Source organism: Rhineura floridana, chromosome 2, assembly GCF_030035675.1.
Source record: "Rhineura floridana isolate rRhiFlo1 chromosome 2, rRhiFlo1.hap2, whole genome shotgun sequence".
NCBI classification, from domain to species: Eukaryota; Metazoa; Chordata; class Lepidosauria; order Squamata; family Rhineuridae; genus Rhineura; species Rhineura floridana.
The window spans coordinates 166,019,232-166,046,589 of NC_084481.1; the positions used below are offsets into that span (position 1 = coordinate 166,019,232).

The 27,358-nt window shown below is 41.3% G+C and overlaps 3 protein-coding genes across 5 annotated transcripts in view; 2 read left to right on the forward strand and 1 right to left on the reverse strand.

Annotated features, from left to right (window-relative positions):
• TTBK2 (tau tubulin kinase 2) overlaps positions 1-5,518 on the forward strand; it is a 163,953-nt gene extending 158,435 nt beyond the window's left edge. Inside the window, exon 18 of one of the 3 annotated variants that reach the window (XR_009760697.1) lies at positions 1,045-1,056. Coding sequence is in view for 2 of the 3 variants with exons in the window: in XM_061611282.1 (XP_061467266.1) it covers positions 1,045-1,150 (106 nt within the window). In the remaining variant the exon portion in view is untranslated. Of the gene's footprint in view, positions 1-1,044; positions 4,412-5,343 lie in introns of those variants that run through there. The other 2 variants (XM_061611282.1, XM_061611284.1) reach the window with 2 other exon arrangements.
• Positions 5,519-9,296: 3,778 nt separating this feature from the next.
• On the reverse strand, positions 9,297-17,490 carry LOC133377349 (myb-related transcription factor, partner of profilin-like). The gene is made up of 2 exons (XM_061611285.1): positions 16,828-17,490; positions 9,297-10,813 (listed from the first exon to the last, which is right to left on the reverse strand). Exons 1-2 carry the CDS (start codon positions 17,267-17,269, stop codon positions 10,164-10,166), a joined length of 1,092 nt encoding a protein of 363 aa, XP_061467269.1. The 5' UTR covers positions 17,270-17,490; the 3' UTR covers positions 9,297-10,163.
• A 74-nt stretch (positions 17,491-17,564) lies between these two features.
• The window catches only part of CDAN1 (codanin 1), an 83,848-nt gene continuing 74,054 nt past the window's right edge, over positions 17,565-27,358 (forward strand). Inside the window, exons 1-4 of the mRNA XM_061611278.1 lie at positions 17,565-18,070; positions 22,635-23,317; positions 25,902-26,117; positions 26,978-27,171. Of these exons, the coding sequence (XP_061467262.1) occupies positions 17,975-18,070; positions 22,635-23,317; positions 25,902-26,117; positions 26,978-27,171 (1,189 nt within the window). The 5' untranslated portion in view covers positions 17,565-17,974. The remainder of the gene's footprint in view (positions 18,071-22,634; positions 23,318-25,901; positions 26,118-26,977; positions 27,172-27,358) is intronic.

Genomic DNA, 27,358 nt, shown 5'->3' on the forward strand with positions numbered 1-27,358 from the left:
AATAATTCTGAAATTTAAATATGCAAATCAAGGGTAAGAAAGAATAAGCATGGCTGGGGTTGAATCAGAATAAATCTTACTTCCTCCTCAGCTTGAGCCAAGGTGAGGAACAGTTGCACAATTTTTTTCTGAATAGGATGCAAGCATTTCCCCATAAATAGAATCATTTTGTAAATGAAACTGCATAGGTTGTATCCAGTAGTGCTGCTCATCAGACGGTAAGGAGGGTTTCCCAACTCTTTGGAGCAGATTTAGCGGGGGCACAAGGACTGCAGGGGCGGAGGGGGAATCACCAAAAAATGCTTCCTTTCCTGTTCAGCTGAGAGATGTCTTATTGTCAGGTGGGCAACACTGCTGCAGCTGGGCAACATTGCTGGATTCAATCCCATAGGAACATCCTGCACCTTTCTTGCAATCTCCACTTACGTGAAGAATGCTCTACTCAAAAACAATGACAGGGATAATAGGTACTTACCCTGCAAGTCCTTTAAAGTGTTGCCACTGTGCTGAAAACACTTGATTCCACTGTTTCTGGGAACATAACATCATCTTAGTTAAATGTTTTCTATAGCGTTTTTGCACAGTTTTTAAAAGTTAGCATTTTAGGCTACTATATTGTGGTGTGTGTAGTTCACCCTTTTAAAAAAATGGCATAGATGAGAAAAATAACAGACGTTTATTGTAGGCAAACTCCACTTTTACCTTGTTCAAAAATTTCTCCTGGAGTAGTTGAGGGAATGTTAGCTACAGCCCTGATATACAATAGCCACACGGAAAGGGAAGGTAGCTAGAAATTATAAATATCTTAAGTACCTTGGCAGGGTAACAGTTACATAGTATTCCCATGATGCTCACATATTGTCTATAGAAAGGGAAACAGAGAGACTTTAACATCTGCATTTGAGATCGTCTGTCCCCTAATACGGTTCTTGAACTGTAACAAGAAAGCATGGAGCTCTAAAAATTTAGTCTTTTTAAATTCAGGTTTCCTTTAATTTTAATTCTAATCAGGCCCTGTCTCTGTCTCTTTATACATCGTATCAGCCAGACCTTACTGAATATCATCTTTGTCAAGTCTAATCAAGAGGAACTGATACTCAAACCCTGCTCCAATTCTATGACTCCTTACGCTTATAACTTGGAAATGTAATGTTCTCTTATGCCACCAAACTCAAGTCATTGCTGAAATAAACATAAGCAAAACCTGATTTGTCTAAAGTAGTAAATCTCTTATGAAATGCTTTCATATCTTCAGTCCTGTCTCCAGAAAACATAGGACAATAATTCTAATATCATCAGCATGACACTGAATATATGCCAATAATTTATATAAATCCTTTTAAGAGTATGAAAGTATAACACTGTCTGCATTTTAAAATCTATCCCTTTAACTTAACTAAAATATTATTTGCACATTTTCTTTTGTTGCCTAAAAAGTTAAAAAATGGTAAAAATAGTCATAGGCCAACTGGTTTATTAGTATAGCTGAGAGAAAAAAATTACCTTGCTGCTTTTATAGGCGCAATAGTGCAAGATGTGGAGCAGTGTTGTTTTCCTAGTTAATGCTAATAGGAAATTAAGATAGAGAGCATTTTATTGGCTTGAGTCACTAAATTATATATTCTTAAATTACTATGCTGTTATACCGTCATCTGTAGTCTTGGTCCCTCTGCATTTCACATTAAGGGCAGTGCAACCCTTCAGGCTAGCTGGCACAGATCTCCTTTCCCAGCCGTGCACAGGGAATGGATCCTCTGGTCACTTCCTTTTATCCTAAGATCAGGTTTCTTACTGTAATGATTCCCCAAAAGCAATCTTTTATTTATCCAGCACAGTGCCTGCTCCTCTCCACTGTCTGTTAGTACAAAACTTACGCTGCTGCATAGGGGGACATTTCTTCAGATCAGTGTGAAGATTCTGGGAGTTGTGACAATACATGGAGGCTCATTGAATAAATGAAGCAGCCTTCCCAAAATATGTTCTCTCCACTACTTTTGAGAATCGGGCTGTAAAGGCTATAGCAGTTGACTTACTAACTGATCCCTTAATTTTTTAAGGGTTACCCAGAGTACTCTGAAATTTTAGGATAGTGCCTAATCTCTTTCTTTGTATCAAATAAGTCAGGGATTTTTTTTAAAGGCAAACTTTATGCTTTTGATTCTTGTGTAGCTTGCTTTTTCACCAACTAGATCTGTTGTTAGTAAAACAGGTTAGTGGGATGAGTGGGCACAGGCCTTAAACCAGATGTGTGAAATGCTTATTGTTTTACATGTGTTTTAGTGATCGATTGGTAAATGTACTTAAAAATTTGTGTGTAACAGCTTTCTCCAAATGTTGGCCTTCCACTTCAGATGAACTTTTTTCTCCTCATAACCCCACAAAAATAGTTTTCTGAAAACAAGCAAATGGAGTAAATATGAATGTAAACAACTCAAATAATAAAATTTTAGGCAAGTGTGTTGCCTATACCATATACATTTATATAATTATTATCACAGCAGGCTGTGTGTGTGTGTGTGTGTGTGTGTGTACATACATATATATATGTATATAGAAGCATATTGTATGTTAGTCTTGTTTTTTTAACTTGGTGATTGCTGTGTTATTTTATTGCTTTTAGATGGTTTTGGTCTCTGTTCTCTTTCTAGTAACAGCGTCTGCTTTCTAGTAATAGTTAATAATGGCCCAAACTCCCTAGTGCTAGAAAGCCTTTCGATTTAACTTCTGCAGCTTTAGACTAGCAACTTGCTTTTGAGAGCACAACTCAGTTTGCTTGTAGATAACTCAAAGAAATAAAACTTTTCTGCTGCAATAATTGATCTCAAGGACATATCTCAGAGACTCCTCAGCAGTGGTACAATCCACTATGTCTATAACTTTTGTATAGTTCTATAGGCTGCAGAATTTGGGTTAAACTGCAGAATCCATCTGTTATTAGTACTAGAGATAGCAGTGCAATATCTAATTAGATTTTAATTAGAGTGCTCATTCAATAAAAGATTTTGCTGACATCTCAGCATATGTAGATTTAGAAATGTAATTCCTTGGGTCTTCAAGAATTTATTTGCTTTGGTAAGTCCTGCCTTTTAAAATTTGGGTCTTATGTTAGTTTTCTGCTAGACATGTTGTATTTTTGTCACTTTTTATGGAGGCATAATTCCTCATGGCATTAGCCAAATTATTGTCTATAAATGGACTAAAAGAATGAGCCGTAGAGGATAATTGTGTGCCAGGATTTCTCTCTTTAAATAGGAAAGCATACATTTTGTGCAAAAGTGTATTTCTTTATTACTGCTGCTCTGAGGACGTCATTGTCTGTGACCAAGAATGTAGCTTGTGTTTGTCCATTCCAGAGAAGATGGCAAAACACACCATAAGTTCTTAGTGGGAACTAATCTATGTTGAATTGAGTGTGCATCTCATCTCAATCCACAGTAAGCTAGGAGCCCTTAAGGCAATTTCCATTTCTTTCTGAGATACAAAATGACAGCTCAGATTTTCTTAGGTCTGTGGGTTATATCAGGAGATGTCTCAGCTGTCCTGGCTCATACATAGCAGAATGATATTAATACAAGGTTGCATCCAATGTTAGTTGGACTTAGACCCATTGAAATTAATGGTCATGGTTAATAGATCCCTTAATTTCAGTGGGTCTACACAAGAGTATGAGTAACATTGGATACAACCGACTGACTTGATAAATGAAAGACTGCCTTTTAAAAAGGCTTTTTGCACAGGTCTCCAAATAATCCAAAAGAACAGTATTATGCATCTAGGTGGTCCTCTAACCTCTGTTCCATGCTGTTCCTTGGTGGCCAGAAAGCAACTTTCTAAATGTCTCCTCATTAACATCTGCTTTCTTACTGAACTATTTATGCCTGATCATGTTTTGTATTTGGGTTTTTCCCCCTAACTACTTTACAACAAGAATAAAAAATGAAGGAAATAAAGGCTTTGAAACCAGGAGTGACCTCTGAAGCACTGAACTGCTAACTAACCTGAAATCTCTTAACAATATTAAAAATTATTTCAGTTTCAAAGAATCACATTCATTATTTACTAGAAAGCATTTAGCATCTCAAGAATAACAGCTATGATGAATTTAAGTAGAACATTGTTCTGGAGAGATAACTTAGTATTGTCAAGTACTCATTGTTTTCCACTTGTTTCTGAAATTCAACTTAGATGTATTTTTGTTTGATTTTTGCTCAGTCATTCAAGGACGTAAGGTACTGACATACTGTCTTTGTAATTGTCATTTGTACATAAAGGTGTAGTTATTTATTCCCCCCCTCCATTTGTATCATAGCAAGGCTTTGTAAATGTTTTAAGTTCTGTTTTTCAAATTATTTTGTATTTTATTTTTATAAACTGGTTCTAAATAAAAAATCATTCAGCATGCAAACGGTAACTTTGACTAGTTTTGTCAGTTTATTCTATAGTTCTGAAAATAGCGTCCTCTGAACTGAACAATGAAAAGCAATGAAATTTGTTTCCTGTAAAATGGAAGTTTGGTGCTGAAAATAGTAGTGCCAATCTGTGAATTATCAGTTTTGAAATGTTGATGGCATTTTAATCCCCCCCTGTAGTGAAATGAACATTTTTCTGCTTTCTAGTTTCTCACTATTGCATTCAGTGAATCAATACTAGGTACAAATTGCAATTAGGAAATATCAGCCAAGTTCCTTTCTGTAGGGGTCAATTTGGTAGTGTTTAAACATCACTGAATGATAGGTTCTGCCCAGAAAATAAGAAATACAAAACAGGTAAGGTGATATTTATAGTGATAGCTCTTATTCATTAAGGAGTATATAGGGTTTAAGAACTACACAGAACTCTTCACCAAGTAAAGTAAAATCTAGTATTCAGAAAGGCATAATCACAAACATAGACAATTAGGCACACAGACACATTGGCTTGTTGAGAATTGCAGACTGCTTTAACAACCCATAGGTAATTATTGTTACATCTCTATAATGGCTTGTAACTTCCTTTTGGTGAACTGTATTTAAAGTGCTAAACTGTTTGGATTAAGGCTGTTAACTGTTGGGAACAATCCAGTTGTTTCATATGCTGACACACTCACAAACCCTGCATCGGGATTTCTTTGGTAGCACTCCACTTCTCTCCATGGTGTGATGAGTGATTGCAAAAGATTGGTCTCTTCGTTGGTAGATTCCTGGGACAAAGTATTGACCGAATAAGCTGTACAATGGCATTGGTTTTATCACTAACTTTCTGTCCCATGTCCACCAATCTAGAGTTCAGCAGGGAGGTAATCTAGAATCAATTTAGACTGCAATCAAAGAAACGTGGCCACAACTGCCTTTGTTCTGCACTTAGGAACCCCTGTTAACTGTACTGAACAGGAAGGAGTGGAAACTACTCAGGAAAAGGTGGACTTCATGAAATCTGAAACTGCTGGGAGAGGAACTGGAGGATAGGAACTTGTGGCTATGGGAAAGTTGGACACCAAGCCCCACCCCTTCTCCAAATTATGGGAAATAAATTAACTTCAGTGGTTGGATTAAGGAGACAACTGCTGGGTGCTGTTATATTGAATGTGGTACCAGTTTTCATCCTACTGACATCAAGCAGATGCCTTCACTGTATCCCTTTTGGTGCCTGCTTAAAACCTTTTTGTTTAGATAAGCCCATACAGACACATAGATGTTGATCTGTTTTAATTTATTTAGTAACAAGCTGTTTTAATTGTTTTAAATATGTTTTAATTACTTGTTTTTAACTGTTTTCTTGATAACGTTAATGTTTTTTGTAAACCACTTAGAGGTCTTTCCATTCAACTAGATTATAAATTTTGTTAAATAACAAATAAGAGTCCCAACTTATTTGTCAGTTTTGAGCTTTAAGCAACAGCTAAGCCCAGGTCCTTAATGTGGCATTAGTGTGGTAAGATAATTTGCTGTTACTTTTCAGTTTCTATCCCACCTTTGTGGGGCTCAAGGCAGCTCACAAGAAAACTGCATTTTGTGCAATACAATTTTGTATAAATACAATTTAGCAAGATAGCAAAAGCAGTAGTCAAATTTATATTGTGATTAATTGCAACAGAAGCAACTATGTGGGTTGGCTCAGTATTCTACAAGGCAAGCCCTGCTCCATGCTGTGGTTGTGAAGAATGAAGCTAGATTCACAGGTCTAAAAGGTATCCTATGATCATCTAGTCTATTCAGCTTGCTCAAGGACATTGTTATAAATGACAATCCCCATAGATGTTGTACATTAATCTCTCCTAGATTTAATTATATCATCTAGACTCTAACAGTAGAACTCTTTGCCACTAGCAGAATGTTGTTTTTTTAAAAAATTAAAAAGTAGTTGAATGGAAAAGATCTAGTAAAGAACTTAGAGGTGAGCATACTTCAAACTAGAAAGATTTGCACTGTGTGCCAAAGATGTGCAAATTCTGCAAAGCATGGAATGCATTTGGGCTACATAATTTGTATTTCTGTATCTTTGAACAGTATGAGTTACATAGAGCAGAACATCCATTCTTCATCATACAAACTTTTAAATGTATTAAGAATACTGTCTTTGTTTATACTACTAGCTACTTTAAAGAAAGCCACTTAAAATTCTTTAACACAAATTTTCTTCCTGTTAATTAATTCTATAACTACCTGTAAAGTACACTGTGGAATTGTGTTAATTCAGTGTCCGATATCTGTAAGAAAATGTAAATCACTGCTGTCTTAAACTGCTGGTGCTACTATTTGGCAAATATAAGTTAAATGGCAACAAAAAGCTCAAAGGTCAGAGTTTTGAGAAAACATAGACAAGGACAAGGAAATAGAGCGTGCTGTAGGAATTGGAATTAACACTTTTTTTTTGCTACGTAATTTCTTAATGCTACAATGCCGCCTCCTGTGAATAAGCCCCATTGGACTCAGTGGGACTTCCTTTTGAGTAGACATGTATGTATAGTATTGAGAGTCTCGTGACTGAAATTATATGGTGCACAACAGCATCTCCATGCTCATTGCCTTCAGTGATTATCCCTCTCACACACAGTGCTTATATGTCACTTTTAACAGGAAACACTCATGCCGCCCTGGACTCCTACTGGGAGGAAAGGCAGGATATAAATCTAATAAATAATGAGGTTGCCTTTCTCTCCCATCCATCCAATATCTGTACTAAAACAGTAATGACATGCTTTCCTAACTGAATGGAATGTCATATTACTCAAGCTTTTTTTCTGAAATAGAATCTTGTGGAAATGGACTTTTAAAATCATAGGGTAAATATTATTTATTTACAATAAAGTTTCAAATTATAATGGAAGCATATGGTACAACAAGGCTTTGTGAAAAGCATTAAATATAACTGAATACTGTCAGCCTGAAAAGCTATAAACACTCAGAGACTGACCAATGTAAATACTGGTTCTGCCTTCCAATTACTGAGCAGCTGCTATGGGTGACTATTATTACTTTATTCCCCCCTTGTCTATACTGTAACTGAGGGGAAATTATTCCATTGAAATGTCAGCATCTCCATTATAGTACCGATTTGTCGCAAGTTACTGATGCTGAAGTTTGAAAATAATGGGGTCAAAATACAAGTTTTCCTCATCTGCAATACTTGACTTAGGCATTGATGCCCCATCTTTTTATCACTACTCAATTGTACTATGAGTCACTCTCTTGCCCTGAAATTCTTACTCCATTTCTAATTAAAAATGAGACGTTACAAACATGTGCCAATTTTGTTCCTTCACCAGTAGTATCTATCCGGTAACTAAGAAGATGTTTATGTATTTCATTGCAGCAAGACGGGACATGAGAAAGCCTACTCAAATGCTTGAAGTTTTGGTTGAAGAAATGTATGGCCTCTCTTCCTCCCCGCCTCACAGCAAAAAATAGTAATTCCCATGCAATAGTGTAAGAATGTAGGTGCCCTAAGCATTGCTTCCCCCTTTCAGCTCTAAATTGGCTTGTGCTGTTTTGGGGTGTGTGTATGCAATTTAATTATGATTGGAGACAAAGGGCGTTCACAGTTAACATGAAATCATCATTATATGGTATCAGAAGCCCAATTTCATCAGTAACATTTATTCTGATGCTGAAAAACAAAAAATTGACCCACTGGAGCCATCCCAGAAGTAAAAGGGGAAAATGGCATTATATAATCTTACATGTATTTGAAACCCTTTGTATCATGCTACAACTACTGACATTACATGTGTGTGAAGACAGAATCTCAGCTGTTCTATATGAACAATATTTCTTCAACTGTTTACTCCCAATATTCATAAAGGATCCCCCTTTAAGTGGCTTAGGCTCTGCCCCATTTTCTTCATAAATTATGAATGTTATGACATATTTTCTGGTGTTGAGAAATTTGCTTCTGTCTCCTTCCATGTAGCAAAATCTGCAAAACCTGTTCCAATCAGTATCCAACAGGTAGGCTGTCTTTAATTCACATAGGGCAAGTAATTTCTTTGAGATCCATTGATATAGCTCTGTACCCTAGGAAAGCATTCTATATATCTATCTACAATGGCAGATAAAACTATTTTGTGCATTTATGGACCTCTGTTTGCATCCATTATTTGCAACAGAAGTGTTTGTCATCTCCTCCTCCCAGCCATCATTTCTCTAGTATCTTAAAGAAAACTAGGTGTTACTAGTTGTTGTTACTAGCTGTCATGACCTTCCACATAGGGACCTGTCTTACTGCATCATACCATTGGTCCATCAAGCTTATTGATTGGTGGCAGCAGCTCATTCCCAGCCTTACCTGGAAATGTCAAGGATTGAATCTAGGCTTTTCTTTATACAAAGCATGTGCTTTGCCAGCAAGGTAGGACCCTTTTCCTACTTACAGTTTCAAGTATCTCCGAAGCAAAACATAATAGGCTGTGGGTCACAACTTAGTAGTACCTGCACAAGCTACCCATGTCCTCTGTCAGCCTAGAGGAGAGGGGAAGTATCTGTGACTTGTTTTTAAACTAACTGGAGTTTTTCACATCTGAACTGGGAATACTAGTATATTTTATTGAAATAAGGCATGATCAAACTGTTTCATGATTCCTGACTTGTTTCACAAACCATACTTTAAACCAACCAGTATTCCCAGATCAGATAATGAAAAATTCCAGAGAAATGTGCAAGACTTGAGGCTTACTGATAATTCATGTACTGCTAAAACCACAGTTTTACATTAAGTCCAAATTGGGTCTTATAATGTATTTTGCAGCATGTGTTAAATATACCCTTGTAGTGAGCACATTCACTCCAGTGATGACTATTAAGCACATTCAGCACTCAAGATTCATTTTTGGCAAATTTTCTTTAATTATGTAACAAAGGGCAGCCTCCCCACTACTGCATGTTGTGAGCAGAGTGCTTGTGCAGGGAAGATGCATTCAAAGGAGCTGGACATGAGCAGCAAAGAATGATGATCAAGGAAAACCTAAAAGCACTTGCTTGTGGCTCAGTACCCAGATTAATTCCCAGTCCTACAACAGACAAACTGCATAGGCTCCTTACAGAAGTAGTAGAAGTAGGCAGATTTTCTTTTTTGAAAAAAGTACAACCAAGTACTAAATTTATCACTAATGGGCAGTTAGGCTTGCTAAAACAAAATAAAACTGTATGCCAAATTCTGTACCAGATACTAGATAAATTTACTGCTATGTTTTTATACTGCTTTGTTTTAAAAGGCCAATTAACACCAGGAAGATCTAGATGAGTCAAGTCTTTCTCACCCCCTCCAAGGGGGAAAATAGAAGGGAAGATGCTACATATCAACCAACTGCAGAACCTACTGAATAACTACTAATGTTGCAATCCTATGCTTTCTTGTTTAGGAGCTAGTCCTACAATTCAGTGGGACTAACTTTTGAGTGAACATAGATAGGACTAGCTTCTAAGAGCTGTAATTATTTAAAAGATTTATATTCCACCTTTCCAATCCATTCACATTGCTGCTTACAATAATTAAAATACAAGCCCATAATAAATCTATGTAAAAACAGTTAGCATAATGCCTCATGCTATGTAAGGTTTCCCCAGCTGGGGGTGGTGGAAATCTTACATATTTAGCATTATAGAGGACAGCAAGACAAGCCTGCTCCACCATGATGCATTATCGAGCAGGGTACAAAATAGCCCGTCAAACACAGTAGTATTCAAGTCTTACACATCTGCAAAACAGAAATAGTAACAGCCATTTGGATGTTCCTTCTTAATGGGTCTGTGCGGGGGCCTGGGAAATTCTGAAGGGCCTGGCTCTTGTGACATAGAACTGGAGCTGCAGCTGCTGCTTCTGCTACTACTTCCAGCTACCGGTACTCTGACTCTGTCCTCAACCAATGGGGACTCAGGGCTCAAGTATCCTGAGGTGGTCTGAGTAGCAACTGTAGCAAAGGTGGCCGGCCCAGCGTTGTTTTTCACGTAGACATTTTTAATAGCCACTAAAGTATGTGCCGCCATGCTTAGGCTGTTGTTCAGATCTTGCATGGCTTGCTGCAGCAGACGCAGATTATGGTTGATACTATCAAAGCCAGACTGGATGACATGGAGTTGGTTTTGCTGAATCTGCAATAGATCCTCTTCTGTAATTTCATTGGGGTCGGTCTGGGGCTGAGTTTTTGTTTTAGTTTTTACTTTTCCACAGGGACCTCCATTGAGTATCCCTAAAAAAGGTGTTTGCTCCTGGCTAGGAGGAACTACAGCCATGTCCTCCGAGCTTTCTTCAGGCTCCACTACTTTCACCACTATCTCTTCTTTTAGATTTATCTTCTCCACACATGGTTGGTGAGATGGGCCTGGATCATCTGTAAAACCTAAAAAGGTAATGGAGGAGGGGGAAAGAAAAGGTTAGATTTCACTGTTTTTGTGGATTCAGCACAATTATCAGCCTGAATGTCACAGCCACATAAAATGCTGCCAAAATTTATCTCCAGACTACACAGTTTTTACTGAGTTTCCTCATCTTCAGTTGTAGTTCTAGTTTCAACTGGTAGTTAAAAGGCCACTAAGATAAATAACTCCTGAATTGAATGCTGGAAGAGGGAGAGTCTCTTAGTGCTATTCAACAATGTGATACCTCCTTCTCCCTGCACCTCCATCTGTGCTGGAAGTAAACCCCCCCCCCATTTCCCCAGGGTGCACGATGGCAGGAACATGCTCGCTGTTGAAATTGTGTTTCTACACCTTTTCTTGAACACTTTTGATGAGGGGCAACTTTTAGTGATCTAACAACATTAAAAAGCTAAGTCAGAGGTGGGGAACCTCTGGTCAGCAGGTCAAATTTGCTCTGCAAGGCTGTTTTCTCCCAAACCACATCTACCCCCCCCCCCCAATTATAAACAACATTAGATGTGGGGCAGATAGAGAAGTAAATGGATTGGCTGTGTAATCAAGTTTCCTGTAGGGAACTCTGCTGCATAGCCAATTTCTGCAGAAAGCAGAGTTGAGGTCACCGCCCATCAGCTGCATGATGGAGGTCCCATAGAGAATTGAATTGCGCAGGCAATCCCTACAGAAACCCAACCCTATGGTCAGCACTTGCTTCCCAACAGCCAAGCAAAAGGTTGCCAAAGCCCTTTGTCTGTGGTTCCCAAGTGCCCAACAACCAGCAGTCTCTTGAGGTGGATATAACATCAGATAATTGACAAGTGGGTTCTTCTGTCAGTTGGCCCATGCATCTGGCCCGCTAGGTCAAAAAAGGGTCCCCACCATAAGAACATAAGAAGAGCCTGCTGGATCAGGCCAATGGCCCATCTAGTCCAGCATCCTGTTCTCACAGTGGCCAACCAGGTGCCTGGGGGAAGACCGCAAGCAGGACCCGAGTGCAAGAACACTCTCCCCTCCTGAGGCTTCCGGCAACTGGTTTTCAGAAGCATGCTGCCTCTGACTAGGGTGGCAGAGCACAGCCATCATGGTTAGTAGCCATCGATAGCCCTGTCCTCCATGAATTTGTTTAATCTTCTTTTAAAGCCATCCAAGCTGGTGGCCATTACTGCATCTTGTGGGAGCAAATTCCATAGTTTCACTATGCGCTGAGTAAAGAAGTACTTCCTTTTGTCTGTCCTGAATCTTCCAACATTCAGCTTCTTTGAATGTCCACGAGTTCTAGTATTATGAGAGGGAGAAAAGCTTTTCTCTATCCACTTTCTCAATGCCATGCATAATTTTATACACTTCTATCATGTCTCCTCTGACCTGCCTTTTCTCTAAACTAAAAAGCCCCTTTTCTCTAAACTAAAAAGCCCCTAATCTAATCTAAAAAGACCTTTCCTCATAAGGGAGTCGCTCCATCCCCTTGATCATTCTAGTTGCCCTCTTCTGAACCTTTTCCAACTCTATAATATCCTTTTTGAGATGAGGCGACCAGAACTGTACACAGTATTCCAAATGCAGCCACACCATAGATTTATGCAATGGCATTATGATATTGGCTGTTTTATTTTCAATACCTTTCCTAATTATCCCTAGCATGGAATTTGCCTTTTTCACAGCTGCCACACACTGGGTCGACATTTTCATCATGCTGTCCACTACAACCCCGAGGTCTCTCTCCTGGTCGGTCACCGCCAGTTCAGACCCCATGAGCGTATATGTGAAATTCAGATTTTTTGCTCCAATATGCATAATTTTACACTTGTTTATATTGAATTGCATTTGCCATTTTTCTGCCCATTCACTCAGTTTGGAGAGGTCTTTTTGGAGCTCTTCGCAATCCCTTTTTGTTTTAACAACCCTGAACAATTTAGTGTCGTCAACAAACTTGGCCACTTCACTGCTCACTCCTAATTCTAGGTCATTAATGAACAAGCTGAAAAGTACAGGTCCCAATACCGATCCTTGAGGGACTCCACTTTCTACAGCCCTCCATTGGGAGAACTGTCCGTTTATTCCTACTCTCTGCTTCTTAACCAATTCCTTATCCGCAAGAGGACCTCTCCTCTTATTCCATGACTGCTAAGCTTCCTCAGAAGTCTTTGGTGAGGTACCTTGTCAAACGCTTTTTGAAAGTCTAAGTACACTATGTCCACTGGATCACCTCTATCTATATGCTTGTTGACACTCTCAAAGAATTCTAATAGGTTACTGAGACAGGACTTTCCCTTGCAGAAGCCATGCTGGCTCTGCTTCAGCAAGGCTTGTTCTTCTATGTGCTTAGTTAATCTAGCTTTAATAATACTTTCTACCAGTTTTCCAGGGACAGAAGTTAAGCTAACTGGCCTGTAATTTCCGGGATCCCCTCTGGATCCCTTTTTGAAGATTGGCATTACATTTGCCACTTTCCAGTCCTCAGGCACGGAGGAGGACCCGAGGGACAAGTTACATATTTTAGTTAGCAGATCAGCAATTTCACATTTGAGTTCTTTGAGAACTCTCGGGTGGATGCCATCCGGGCCCGGTGATTTGTCAGTTTTTATATTGTCCATTAAGCCTAGAACTTCCTCTCTCGTTACCACTATTTGTCTCAGTTCCTCAGAATCCCTTCCTGCAAATGTTAGTTCAGGTTCAGGGATCTGCCCTATATCTTCCACTGTGAAGACAGATGCAAAGAATTCATTTAGCTTCTCTGCAATCTCCTTATCGTTCTTTAGTACACCTTTGACTCCCTTATCATCCAAGGGTCCAATTGCCTCCCGAGATGGTCTCCTGCTTGTGTTCTTTTTTATTTTCCTAATTCGGACAAGACTTCCATTTTCTGAAGGAAGACTTTTTGCCTCTAAGGGCTTCCTTGACTTTGCTCGTTAACCATGCTGGCATCTTCTTGGCCCTGGTGGTACCTTTTCTGATCTGCGGTATGCACTCCAGTTGAGCTTCTAGTGTTTTTAAACAACTTCCAAGCATTTTTGAGTGATGTGACCCTCTGGACTTTGTTTTTCAGCTTTCTTTTTATCAGTCCCCTCATTTTTGTAAAGTTTCCTCTTTTGAAGTCAAATGTGACTGTTTTGGATTTTCTTGGCAATTGGCCATTTACATGTATGTTTAATTTAATAGCACTGTGGTCACTGCTCCCAATCGGTTTGACAACACTTACATCCAGGTCCCGGTCCCCACTGAGGATTAAGTCCAGGGTTGCCATCCCTCTGGTCGGTTCCATGACCAACTGGTCTAGGGAATAGTCATTTAGAATATCTAGAAATTTTGCTTATTTGTTGTGACTGGAACACATATGTGGCCAGTATGTCCGGGTAGTTGAAGTCACCCATTACTACCACATTTCCTATTTTGAATACTTCTCAATTTTCATATCTCATCTCAAGGTCTCCCTGAGCATTTTGATCAGGGGAACGGTAGATCGTTCCCAGTATTAAATTCCTCCTGGGGCATGGTATCACCACCCATAACGATTCTGTGGAGGAGTCTGCCTCTTTGGGGGTTTCGATCTTGCTGGATTCAATGCTTTCTTTCACGTATAGAGCGACACCGCCACCAATACGTCCTTCCCTGTCCTTCCGATATAGTTTATATCCAGGGATAACTGTATCCCACTGGTTTTCTCCATGCCACCAGGTCTCCGTTATGCTCACTATATCAATGCTCTCCTCTAAGACCAAGCACTCCAGTTCTCCCATCTTGGTTCGGAGGCTTCTAGCATTAGTGTACAGACACTTGTAAGCAGTGTCTCTCTTCAAGTGTCTTTGGCACTTTTGGTTTGGCCTATGGTAATTTCCCCCTGCTGAATTGATATCCTGTGCCCCTGCTCTCACAATGCCTACTTCTAGGCCTACCTCTTTTAAAACTTCATCATTTCTTTGGTCTTTATCCCAGGGGGGAGGTTTATTCTGAACCGGACCTTCCTCAGCTCCTGTCGGGTTTCCCCCCTCAGTCAGTTTAAAAGCTGCTCTGCCACCTTTTTAATTTTAAGTGCCAGCAGTCTGGTTCCATTCTGGTTCAAGTGGAGCCCGTCCATTTTGTACAGGCCCGGCTTGTCCCAAAATGTTCCCCAGTGCCTAACAAATCCAAACCCCTCCTCCCGACACCATCATCCACGCATTGAGACTACAAAGCTGTGCCTGTCTGGCTGGTCCTGCACGTGGAACCGGTAGCATTTCAGAGAAAGCCACCTTGGAGGTCCTGGCTTTCAGCATCCTACCTAGCAACCTAAATTTTGCTTCCAGGACCTCTTGGCTGCATTTCCCCATGTCGTTGGTGCCAACGTGCACCACGACCACTGACTCTTCCCCAGCACTGTCTACCAAACTATCTAAACGACTGGCAATATCCACAACTTTCGCACCAGGCAGGCAAATCACCTTGCGGTCTGCACGCCCATCACACACCCCACAGTCTATGTTCCTAATGATCGAATCGCCCACTACAAGGATCCCTCCACCCCCCTGGAGATATATCCTCGGCACGAGAGGATAGCTGCTCATCCCCCAAGGAATGGGTCCCTTCTAAGGGACTAAGTTACAGATCATGCCTTGGTCTTTATTAATATTGCACCCAATTACTACTAGACAGTTTCCCACCTATTTAAAAGCAATATATACACAATGGTGGCAGACTATCAATGGGAAGAAGGAACAGACAACACTATCAAAGCGTAGGGGCAGCTTTGTTAACACGCCTTGCTAGCATGGTGTAGGATATGTAGTTATGACACAGACTGGGAGGTATTAGTTCAAATCTGACAGCCCCATGTGTGCTATCCTGAGCAGTTTGGAGGAAAAGTGGGAAAATAAATGTGAAAAACATAAAAATAAAAGACACTCATCACCTATCCAATGCTCCTTGCTTATCACTTTTATCAAGTATTGTAGGGTTATCAATAGCTGACTGGAAGGTGGAGGAAAATGCTGCCTTGTTCTGTGTACTATTACAGGCATTTTGAATTCTGAAGCAACCAACTAGGCATAGACATGCCCTTATATTGCAGTTCTGATTGCCTAGTAATTATTTCCAGAAAGAAGAATAGTACAAGACTGTGTTTAGAATGAAAAGTTTCTGGAACAAATAGGCAAACATGTTAACACTATTTTTAATATTCCCCAAATAGCCAGAGACTCAGAATGAGGCATGTGGCTCTTTTCATGAGTGATGTGCTTTTTGAGTTTCCTGGCCTTGGAAACTCCCATGCAAACTTTACTTCTGCTACAGTGCAGACAAAATTGGCCCACTTTCGATTCCACATTATGATTAAAACATGGGAATGATAGGTAATTGCATGCAAAAGGCAAGGGAGGCATGGTTAACTGGGTAGTATATAAATGCCAAAAATAAATAGATGCAGTTCAGTCCCAAGCATCTCCAGAGAAAGACTTCTGTATGAAACCTCTGAGAGAGAGCTACTGCCAGTCTGCATAGACAAGAGCAAACTACATGACTAAGGCAGCTTCTTATATTCACAAGTCACTCCTCACCGGCATAAAATGCATTTGTACTATTGTGGAAGCATCCTTCAACAAAAGGGCCCACGTGAAGATGCTATGACCCAAACTTATCCCTGGGGCAAGCTGGTGGTACTTTTTACAGCACGGTCCCGGCCAACGGTAATGGGATTTGACTCCTCCCCAAATGAGATCTTGAACATCAGTAACTGTTTGAAAACTGAAAAAAGTGGTTCTGGGAAGGTTATTCCAGGACATACTTAGAATGGGATGCCACAGAATGATCTGCAGGGGAGAGGGGCGGTCTCTCGTCCTACTTCCAAGGCTTTGTAGGGTGAGAAGGGCACATCACATTAAACACCTACTGCGTGCAAAGAAGCCCAAAACCGTTGTCTGCGCCTGTGAGAAAGGAGATATGGCAGCAGAGATGGAGGAAGGTAGCAACCCCAGCACTGCAGCCCCATAGAACAGAAAGGGGCTGCTGGCTCCTTCTTCAAACTCACCGATATCCGCCACGGAAGAAGCTCCAGGCAAATCCAGCGTGTCGATGCCGCCAACGATGGGCAAAGCCTCATTAGGAACCGACAGCCCCGAGGCGTAGGATCGGAGGTGATCGGGTGGCGAGATCTCCTCGCTGGCCATCAGGAGACCGAGAGAGGCGGGGTGGGGGACGGGCCCTTGGGTGATGCGGCAGAGCTTGCTCCGGTCACGGCGCTTCAGGTCTCGCCAGCGCTTCTTGAGGTCCTCAACCTCACGGGGGCAGGCGGCCACCGGGTTCACCTTGTGCCGGATCAGCTCCCACACTTTGCGCTTTTGGCCGGGTGAGGCCCGGCCAGGCCCCGCCGCGAACAGCACCTGCTCGTGCTTCAGCACCTGCTCGATCAGCACCTCCGTCTCTGCCTCGTTGAAATTGGCCTTGCGCCGCTTGGGCGAATCTTCCGCCATCCTGAGCAACCCGCGGGAGCCAGAGACGGGGAACGGAGCGCCCACTTATGGCGCCCCCGCCGGTTCTAGTCTAGGCCAAACCCCGGCCCCTGCTCGGGAAGCAAATACCGCGCATGAGAGGAAAAGACGCGCAAACCCCCGGCGCAGGCGCCCAGCTTGTTGACATGGGAAGGGGGGGAGGATATGCTCTCACTGCAGCTCCTCCTTTCAGCCCGCCCCCCTGCCCGCCGGCCGGCCGGCCTGCCACCTATCCCCGCCCACTAAAGCTTTTGCGCCTCCCAATGGGGAGCCTTGCCGGGAAGCCGCTGCGACTCCACCACTCCTCTGCGAGTTCTAAAGCCGCGCCCCTTTCCCAGAGACTGAGCGTTGTAGCCACTCTAAGATCAAAGCAGCGCGCGCGCTCCTTGCTACTCTGGTGAATCTAATCCCGCCTTCCTGGACCGAGGCGATGTCCACGAGTCTCTAGGGAGGCAGGCCCCTTCTCCTTCCTCTCTCTCCCCGCCCCATGTCCGACGTTCTGCGTCTGTCTGTCTTCTTTGCCCACCCATTCCCTCACGTGCTGCGCTCTAACCCGGAGTTACAAGATAATTAGAACCCGCCCCCCCCACTTTTTTTCTTTCTTCTTTTTTTTAGGGCTTCTTGGCGCTCACATTCTCGCGCGCCTGCCCGGAGACTGGAGGAGTGGTAGTTGTAGAGGAGTTGGGGATGGCGGCTGTTTTGGAGCTGTTGCTGCGGGACGAGGTGGCAGCTAGCGCCGTGATGTGGTGGCTGAAGGCAAGCCAGAGCCCCTGCCCCATGGAGGTAAAACGCGCAGCCCTAACACCAGCGTCTTTCTTCTTATTCTCCCGTCTTCATTTCCGGCGGGAAGTTTGTAGGACAGCCAAGTTGCTCCCTATCTTCAAAACTGTCCGCTCTGAGTGCGAGGTGGGATAGAGAAGGGTCGTTGCGGCAACTGGAGGTTTACCCCTATCGCCCCTGGTGGGATGCTAAGTAGGAAGCCATGTGGAAAGTTGCAGCCTTCAGCCTTGCGCTGTGTTGGCTCCTTGAGCGCGCTCGGGGTAGCGGTTCGGAGCCCAAGTTTATATCCCCTGTGGTAGCCTTTCTCTGAATTTCAGAGCCCTGGATCTCCTTAGGATGTGAAATTGGCAGGAATGGCTTCTCGTTTGTCCTCGTAGGCCGATCCTGTATGCACAATTACTCGAAAATAAGATACCGAGTACACTGGAACTTTCTCCCAACTTGCTCGTCTTATATTCTTGTGGTGATGGGGCCTGCTGTACCTCCCTTGACAAGGTATTCTGCAGACTGGGTGACATAATCTTTCTGCCTTAGTTAACATTACATTTATGCCTCTCTTCTGCTCGTTTGCACACGTATGAATTATTAGAAGTTGCTCGTTTGCACACGTATGAATTATAAGTTATAAATTTCAGTGCGTTTTTGGATCCACAAAATCTCGGGTGTGGGGTGACTAGTGCTGCTTCATCATCTGTTTCAGTCGCTGCTCTACCTAAAGCACAGTGTTGGATCGCCATCTAGGATACTAACGATCAAAGCGTTAATAGAAAGCTGCCTAAAGCAGCAGATTCCATAGGGTTTTCCCTTGTGCCTTGGAGCAGAGGGACACACTTAATATCCTTCAGGTGTGAAAATGCATAAAGCCAGACAACTTAAAAGAGCTATATACTTCCAGAGCTAAGCAAATATGGGTCTAAGTCCTCTGTTGTACTAGCTGAAAGGAGTGTATGCATGTGCCTATTGACCTTTAAAATGTGAGGATCTTTGCTTGTGAACAGAATAGGAATTTTCTGGTTTGGTGATAGGGTAAGGGATTCCTAGGTGATGACTAATGGAGCAATTCTATATTGGTCTACTCAGAAGTAAGTTCCATTTACTTCATTGGGGTTTTCTTTTCATGTAAAGATGCATAGGACCAGAGCTTAAATCACTTAATTTTGGTGTGTGATAAATGCCACAGCCTGTTAGTGTGAAAGATGTAAGTGTGCTATGTAGTTGGGGATCAGTCTCAAGAAATAGCTGGTTGGATCAATAATGCAAATCAACATTCTTTCATCAGTTTTCAGTGGCTGAACAGTAAAGTGAGCTATTCCAGTAGTGTTTGAATATATTTTTGTGTCTGTAATTAGTGCATACATGATTTGAAAGTGGTTCTTCCCTGCTTTCTACACCCTGCATTCGTAAGTGCAAATTTCAGATTAAAACATTTTGTGTTACTTGTAAAGTGCTCTCACACTCAGTGTGGGGCTGGAAGATGGGAACTAGTTCTCCTGTCTTGGCTCAATTAATAATACTGAGTAATGACTAAATGAAGATCGCAGCCAATAGGTCTAGTTATTGCCCATACATTACTGAAACTTTTGTTGTTAAATTATAGTAATAAGTCCCAAAGATGTGGAAACATAAAACTAGGTAAGGAGCAAACAAATGTCCAAATCTTGATTTAAAACCCTTTTGAATAACTACAAGTAATTATAGCTGATTTGGGATTGCAATACTGGGAGTTCACTAGAACATCTTGCAGTATATGCATAGATGATAAGTGGCCAACTAGTGGCTTCCAGAACAATTTTCATTAGCTTCCTTGGTATGGTGTAGCGGATAGAGTGTTGGACTATAACCTAAGAGACCAGGGTTCAAATCCACACACAGCCATGAAGTTCACTGGGTGACCTTGGGCCAGTCACTGCCTCTCAGCCTCAGGGTCGCCATAAGTCGGGATTAACTTGAAGGCAGTCTGTTTCATTTTTGATCCCTATTGAATTTTTATTGAGGTTGGGAAAACTTTGCTCAGTTTCACTTGTAAGAAAAATACAGTGTTTTCAAAATATATAAAACATAAACTCAACATTTAATTGTTATATAGAAACTTTGTTTTAGAGCATGAGGAAGTCAGTGATATAGTAAAATACACTTTGTAACCCTGGGCTACTTCTTGAGGCACTGATGGATGGCCTTTGAGGCTAAGTTGGCCGTCCTTAATATGGACATATATTTGTGTATTGGAGGGAAGGATATCTTGTACAGGAATTTTCTTTGCTAATTTTTCTGCAAATAGTTATTAAGCATTATTAATCTGATGGTCATGTCATATGAAAGAGATTAAAAATTAAGCATAGCATGAATTCTGCTAAATTGCTGTTCTAGCAGACTGCGTTCAGATGTAATGCATAGCCTTGGGCTCATGTATTCTCATCCTCCTATCATGGAGCAGATTGGAAGCTAACAGTCTCATTGTAGATTAACCATAGTTTAGCGTGTTCTCCAAACCCTAAACTGTGTTGAACCTTAACTGTGATTTGTTGAAAAAAGTCAGCTTCATAACGTATGCTTTGAAGTTGGCCCATTTCAACAAACAATAGCTAAGATTAACCATAATTTTTCTGGGCTTGCTTGATATGACATGGTGCAATTAGTCTAAAACAGAAGTAAATGTTTCCGAACTCCTTTTTGTAGCTGGGCTTGAAGAGGTGTGTAGGGGGCAAGTTACAAGTTTTCTTGTAATACTAAATCATGTTTTAAGGTTGCATCTAAATGAGGCCAGTATATTTCTGTCACTGTTTCAGTATTTAAGTAATGTTATTATGGGACACTAGAGGGCAATGTACATCTTAGTGATTTTCCTTTGTGCGATGTACTATATTAAAGTTCCTAAATGCACATCCTAGACTAGAGTGTGTTCCATTGAATTCATTAGGTCTTTTGAATAAATGTGCTTAGGATAATGTGGAAAAGCATCACACTGTTCTTTGTAAAATAATTAATGTTAGTTATAGATGATAGTTCCCATAATTACTGGTTGCACCTTTTAGTGCATAATTGCTATTTGCACCTAAATCAGATTTATGAGAAACAGTACTATAAAAAGGGGGACAGGGATGGTACAGGATTTTCTTAATTGCACCTCGACAATCACTTATTTGGACTGCTTCCTGTGTTCTCTTTGCACTGGGTGAATCAGCACAGCCCTGGTGCTGTGTTGGGTGAGTTAAATCAGTCATCTTGTATTTCAAACTGTGAGGAAGAGTGTCTGCCTTTATACAGCCAAGAAGGCGGCATTGTTGGGAAGCTCTGATCTTTTTAGAAGCAAAAAAAAAAACCCCTGGGGGAGACCCCAAAGCCCAACCCCATAAAGATTCAGTGTCACTGAATGTTGATTTAGAAGTGGGAAAAACTGGATAGGATGGAGAATGGGAAAGGAGGAGGAAAGAAGAGAGTCACAGGCCACATCCACACCAGATGTTTATCCACTTTAAACAGTCATGGCTTCCCCCAAAGTATCCCGGGAAGTGTAGTTTGTAAAGGGTGCTGAGAGTTGTTAGGAGACCGTTATTCCCCTTACAGAGCTACAATCCCCAGAAGAGGGGCTGACTGTTAAACTACTGTGACCACTGGAGCTCTGTCAGGGGAATAGAAGTTTCCCAATAACACTGAGCACCCTTCACAAATTACACTTCCCAGTGTGCAGAGAACCATTTCAGTGTCTGGATAGGTCAGGGACCGCCAACCTGTTTTTGGGCCTGAAGGCATGTTTGCAAACTGGAGAAACAGCTCTTCACACCAAATGCACACCATATGCATCCATTGCAACCAAATACACACAGTAACTACAGACATGCCGCAACCACACACATGTACACATGGCAACCATGCACACACAGCAACCACACATGGGCACACACTTTTGTTCTCCCCTACCCCACCAGCAATTAGACTTGAAAACAGTTTCCCACCTTTTTTCCAAACCTAAAAGATTAACTTTCCCTAATCTGCAAGAAGATCACACCCACCCACCCAATAGCTAGTCCCGATGGAGGGCTTTTTTGAAGCTTAATTGCAAATAGGGAGGGTGATTCCCACCCCGCTTTTCACAGCTGAGTAAGGAAGGGTTAACCCTTATTTTTCCAGTTGCATCCTCCATGCGCATTACTTTCCTGCAAACATTAGGCTTGAAAAAAGCTTATTACTTATAATAATTATTAAATGTAGTATAGTAATAAACCGTGAGAGAAGTTTTCTATTTTAATCAATTGCTGAGGGTCTTTGGTTTCTGGTTTTAGAACACTCGAATGGGGTTTGTCTTTTCAAAGTGGTTCATTTTGCTTTAGATGTTCATAATCTTGTTTAGACTCATTTTTATAAAAAAATGTAAAAATGTCAGTTCATGCATCTCTCTCTTTTTTAAAAAATGGGGTTATACTATGCCCATTATGCTATTTTATGCTATTTTATGTTCACCGCCCAGAGAGCTATTGCTAGTCGGGCGGTATATAAATGTAATAAACAAATAAATAAATAAATAAATACTAGTCATGGTTTGTTTTTTGTGTTGTGTGTGTTTGTGTAGGAAAGCCAAGTCCATCCTAAGCTGGCCCTCCTGAACTTGCTTCAGAAAGACTTTGTGCCTTTTTTGCTGAATTACTTAAGAGAACAGACTAGTCGGATATTGACCAACGGACCACCTACCCCTGCTAAAGCACCAAACTCCAAGCTCCTTGGGAGTTCTGGTAGTTATAGGAACCAAAGGCTGGGCTCTGAAAGGAGGTCTCGTAGCATAGCAGGATCCAGTAGCAGTCGAGGGCAGCTTTTTTGTGATGCAACTCCTGCCAGTTTGCACACCCCTATTACTGATATTTCTGCTTTGGAATCGCATGGATCAAACTTACTGAGTTCATGCAGTGATTGCCTAACTACAGATTCCAGCACTAGCCCAAGTTTCGGTTCAAGTCCCATTTTTTCTCGCAGTGAGAGGCGCTCTGCTCGGAAAATAAATTTAGGGAGTTTTCTTGTTGCTGCCCCAGTGAGGCGTGGCAGAAGAAAAGGCAACAGTTCTGCTTCTGGCAGGCCAGTGGCACAAGACCTGGGAAGAGGAGTGGATGAAGACATAAAGGGCGACAATCCATCACTGGGTTCATCAAGGCAGAGGAAGCAGAGTGAAGTGAGTCCTGTGTCTACCAGTTGCCCATCTGACCACCTTAACCTAAATGACTTGGAGGAGTTCCCACTCATGAGTGCTGCTGGAATGAGAAAGTAAGTCTGATGTAAAGGTAGTACAGCTAAGGAGCAGCTTGCCTGGGTTGGGTGGGGAGCAGAGCCACAGCAGTAGCCTTCTGGCAGCAGTGTTGCTGCTGCTTCCCTGGAGAGGAGGCGGTGGTGGTGAGGTCAGGGTTATACTGGCACACTGATAGAGCAAATCCTGAGCTTCCTGGTGTAGTTCTGACTTTGTCACCACCTGAGTTCTGTTATACACAGGTCCTGATTGCAGACTTCCCACAGGCATCTGGTTGGCCACTGTGAGAAAACGATCCAGCAGGATTATTATGTTCTCTCTCCCTCCTAGTAAGCAGCAATGACACACCAACTGAGAGGCTATTGCTGCCGCTCCACCATGCTGCCCCTCGGCTGAGCAGCTCCTGTCTTGGGGCTTGTTGTGGAGGGGAAGCACTGGCCCAGTGACCACTTGATTAGCAGGACATGTTCTCTCCCCTAGTGTTGAGGTCTAGAATGCCCCTTGTAAATTCCAGGCTTCTGCTTGCCAATCACTTTCCATCTCCTTCCAAATGCCAGCATTTTAAGTCATGTTCTCCTTGCCCATGTCTTGAAAAACTTAAACTTTGCTTTAAGTAAGCATGCTTAAAGTTGATTTATGCTTGTTTGATTAATCTTAAGCCTGAACTCTGACTAGAGCATTCTGTATTTCAGCACTGCAGACAATAGATAGAAAAGGTGTTCAGACTAAAAGAGAGCAGCTTGTGATTACCTCTGCTCTTTTTTTAGCTTTTGTTGCCAAGTAGCAGAATTATTTCTTAAAAAATCTACATGTTCTGTACTTTCATTTGTCATTTCGATAGTGTATCTAGAATCACAGTATGTATGATCAGTTGGTGTCCACAAAGGGTACATTCAGATTGCTTACTCTGTATTCCTGACATTTCCTTACCTGATAATATCCACATTTTATTTGATGGTCTGCACAACATAAAAGCCACTTCTGGAAATCTAGCGGAATATAGTGGAAGTTTAGTGCTCATTTCTGTGTTAATTGCTTCCAGAAAAACTCCATTTGCAACCCCATTAACCCAGAAATTCATGGGAGTAAAGTTAAAAAAAATTGGGGTGGTATACAAGCATATAGTTATCTCCTGCTGTGTTCAGGGGGGAGTAATGGGGGATCAGACATGCGTATGTGCAGAAAGGGTGGGGTAGCAGCATGTCCCATAATGTTCACCACACCCACTGGTGTGAATGAAATTCAGTGCGACATGGTGGGACATCGGTCAGAGTAGAGAGGGGAAAGAGGAATAAGGCTAAAATGGAGGCAAGGGCAAGAGGGAAAAAAGACCAGCCTGAAGCAGAACTTGTGTGTGCTAGCAAAGAATGAGCTTGAGGGAAGGAAGGAGGCAAAAACAGGAAGGGGGAAGCTTTGGAGGACTCACACTGCAATTTTTTTTTAAAGTCTACTCAGAAATAAGTCCCATTGTGTTCAGTGGGGCTTACTGCCAGATTATCTTCAGTACAGAATATTCATCGTGCTGCTCAGCTGCAAGCAATTTTTTGAAGGAGCCCAATGCATGGAGCAGTTTAGGTACATTTTCCACATTGGAAATCATGAGATAATTACACTGCTGTAGGTTTTCCAGTTTGGCTCTGTGAATTATTAAGCTGATGGGAGACTGTTGGCAAACTTACCCATATCTTGATACAATAAGGTGTTTCAAAAGCTTCTGAATTCTAGTAAACTCATCCTTGTTTCCCCAAATGTGTTAAGAAAGACACAATAAAGCAAGACAGCCTAGCTACTGATGCTTGGCTTACAGCTCGATTTTGAGAAAGGCAAACAATTTTTTTAAAAAGGAAATACTGGAAAATGGAACTGGAGTCACCACATAAAATAAACGAAGTAAGAACTGTAAAGGATTTTATATACTGAAATGTGTTACAGAACTGCCAAACTCACCAATCTATAACAACCATGTGGATCTACTTTAGGGGCAATGGGGTTGCCCTCTGTTGCCTCGCAGGGGCAGCTGGATGCCCAAGAAAATCAGGACATTCCCCTCCCAACAACAAACATAGGAAACTATAGACCTGGTTGCAAATGCAATTCAATTGGCTTTGAGGAGACTGGAATTTAACACAGAAAATGCAGTTACTTGTACCACGGATAAAGCCACCATTAAGAGCTATTATGTGTATTGTTATTTAATTTTTGCAGATTGTGTTTTGTATTGTTTTATTAATGCATTTTTATATTGTATTTTATTTTTGTGTTTTTTGTAAGCCGTCTTGAGGGCCTTTGGCCAAAAGGCGGGGTATAAATAAAATAATAATAATAATAATAATAATAATTGGTCCGAAATCTATAGTTCCTCAATGCAACAACTACTACAGTGTGAAAGGAATGTTAGAAATCAGGACAGAAGTGCTACCATTATAATCAGTAAAATTAATGCAGTAAATCCCATGTCTGAAGGCAGCCAAGGAGCACGTATGTGTTTGGAGTCCAGGGATAATGTACTGCTGTGTTTTCTTCCTCTTGATCCAATTTTAGAGTCCAGGGACAATGTACTGCTGTGTTTTCTTCCTCTTGATCCAATTTTACTTTCCATTTCAGCAAAGCCAAACCATCAAGAAGAATCAACCCTACTCCAGTGAGTACTGAGCGAATCTTCTCCAAGCCCAAGATGTGCTTCACCTCCACTCCTGTTGACAAGTCTCAAGCGTTTCAGTCTGGAACCAGTCCTGAGGCCTTTGTTATCTCTAAGGAAGTGAAGATGACTTCTGTTCCAGGAAGCCTTCAGGAGGAGAGAGAGATGCTGAAGAAGGAACGGTATATTATGACTTTTGAGATGGGGTATTTAGAGATGGGCCACATCTGCCATGGGTCAAATGTTGTTTGGCAGTGCCTTAGAGAAATAGAACTGAATGACCCATATGGTACTTCTGCGAATGTGCTGCATTTTTTAATGTTTTCTGTATTGATCTGTTTTAAATTTTGTACACTGTGTAGATATATTTATATGATAATGCAGTGTTAACATTGAACAAACATAACGTTTGTAGTGGCAGTAATTTGAATTTTAAAAATGGCTGTTTTCTGCATTGCATTCTTCTCCCAGGCATTTTTGCATGTGTTTTTAAATTGCTTTTTAAAAATGTGTTTTTAAATTTGTATATTTGTTTTAATGTTTTTAATTGTTGTAAACCGCCCAGAGAGCTTCGGCTACGGGGCGGTATACAAATGCAATAAATAAATAAATGATTCACAAGTTCAAAAATCCCAAGCTAAAGCCAAAAGTCATCCTTAGAATCACTTGTGAAAATGACTTAATTTTTGCTGTCTTTTAACCATACAAATAAAGATTAGAATTTGATCTGTAACTCTGAAGAATGTTTAACAGTTTTAACACATCACAAATGGCATTATAAGTATTGCTTTGTGAAATAATGTGTTTCTTTGAAGAGAGTATATTCTTTAATTGGTAAGAGTTAGAAAGAATTCCTATGATCAATACCTGCTTTTGGGTTTCCCATGAGCAATTGGTTGGCCAGTGTGAGAACAGGATGCTGGACTAGATGGGCCATTGTCCTGATCCAGCAGGCTCCTCTTAATTTCTTAAGGTGGAGCAGAAGTTTTCAGTTCTCTTACTGTTCTTAGTTCTGTGCTCAGTTTTTTCTTTCTAATTACAGAACCAAGTTGTTGCACGACACATCTTCTTCAACAGGATTACCTCTGGATTCTGGCACACCAGTCAAGTTTAATGTTGGTCAGAATGCAAGTCTCCTTGCTGAAAACCAGTTGGTAACCTCTGCAGATGTCAGAAAGGTTTCCTGCAGAAAACAGCTGGAAAAGCTGGCTCAGCTTTATTCATTTTGCATAGCAGGTAAAGAGATGACATAGAATGGTTTTTAGTTCATATTGATTTGGGAAGATGCTAAGAATGATAACCCATAGAAATGTCCTCAAAATAAAATTTTATTAGTAATTAAATTTTAAATGAACTTTGCCTTGGAATTAGATAATGGCTTGAATTTTCCTATCATATACCAAATATCAACCTCTGTCCTTGC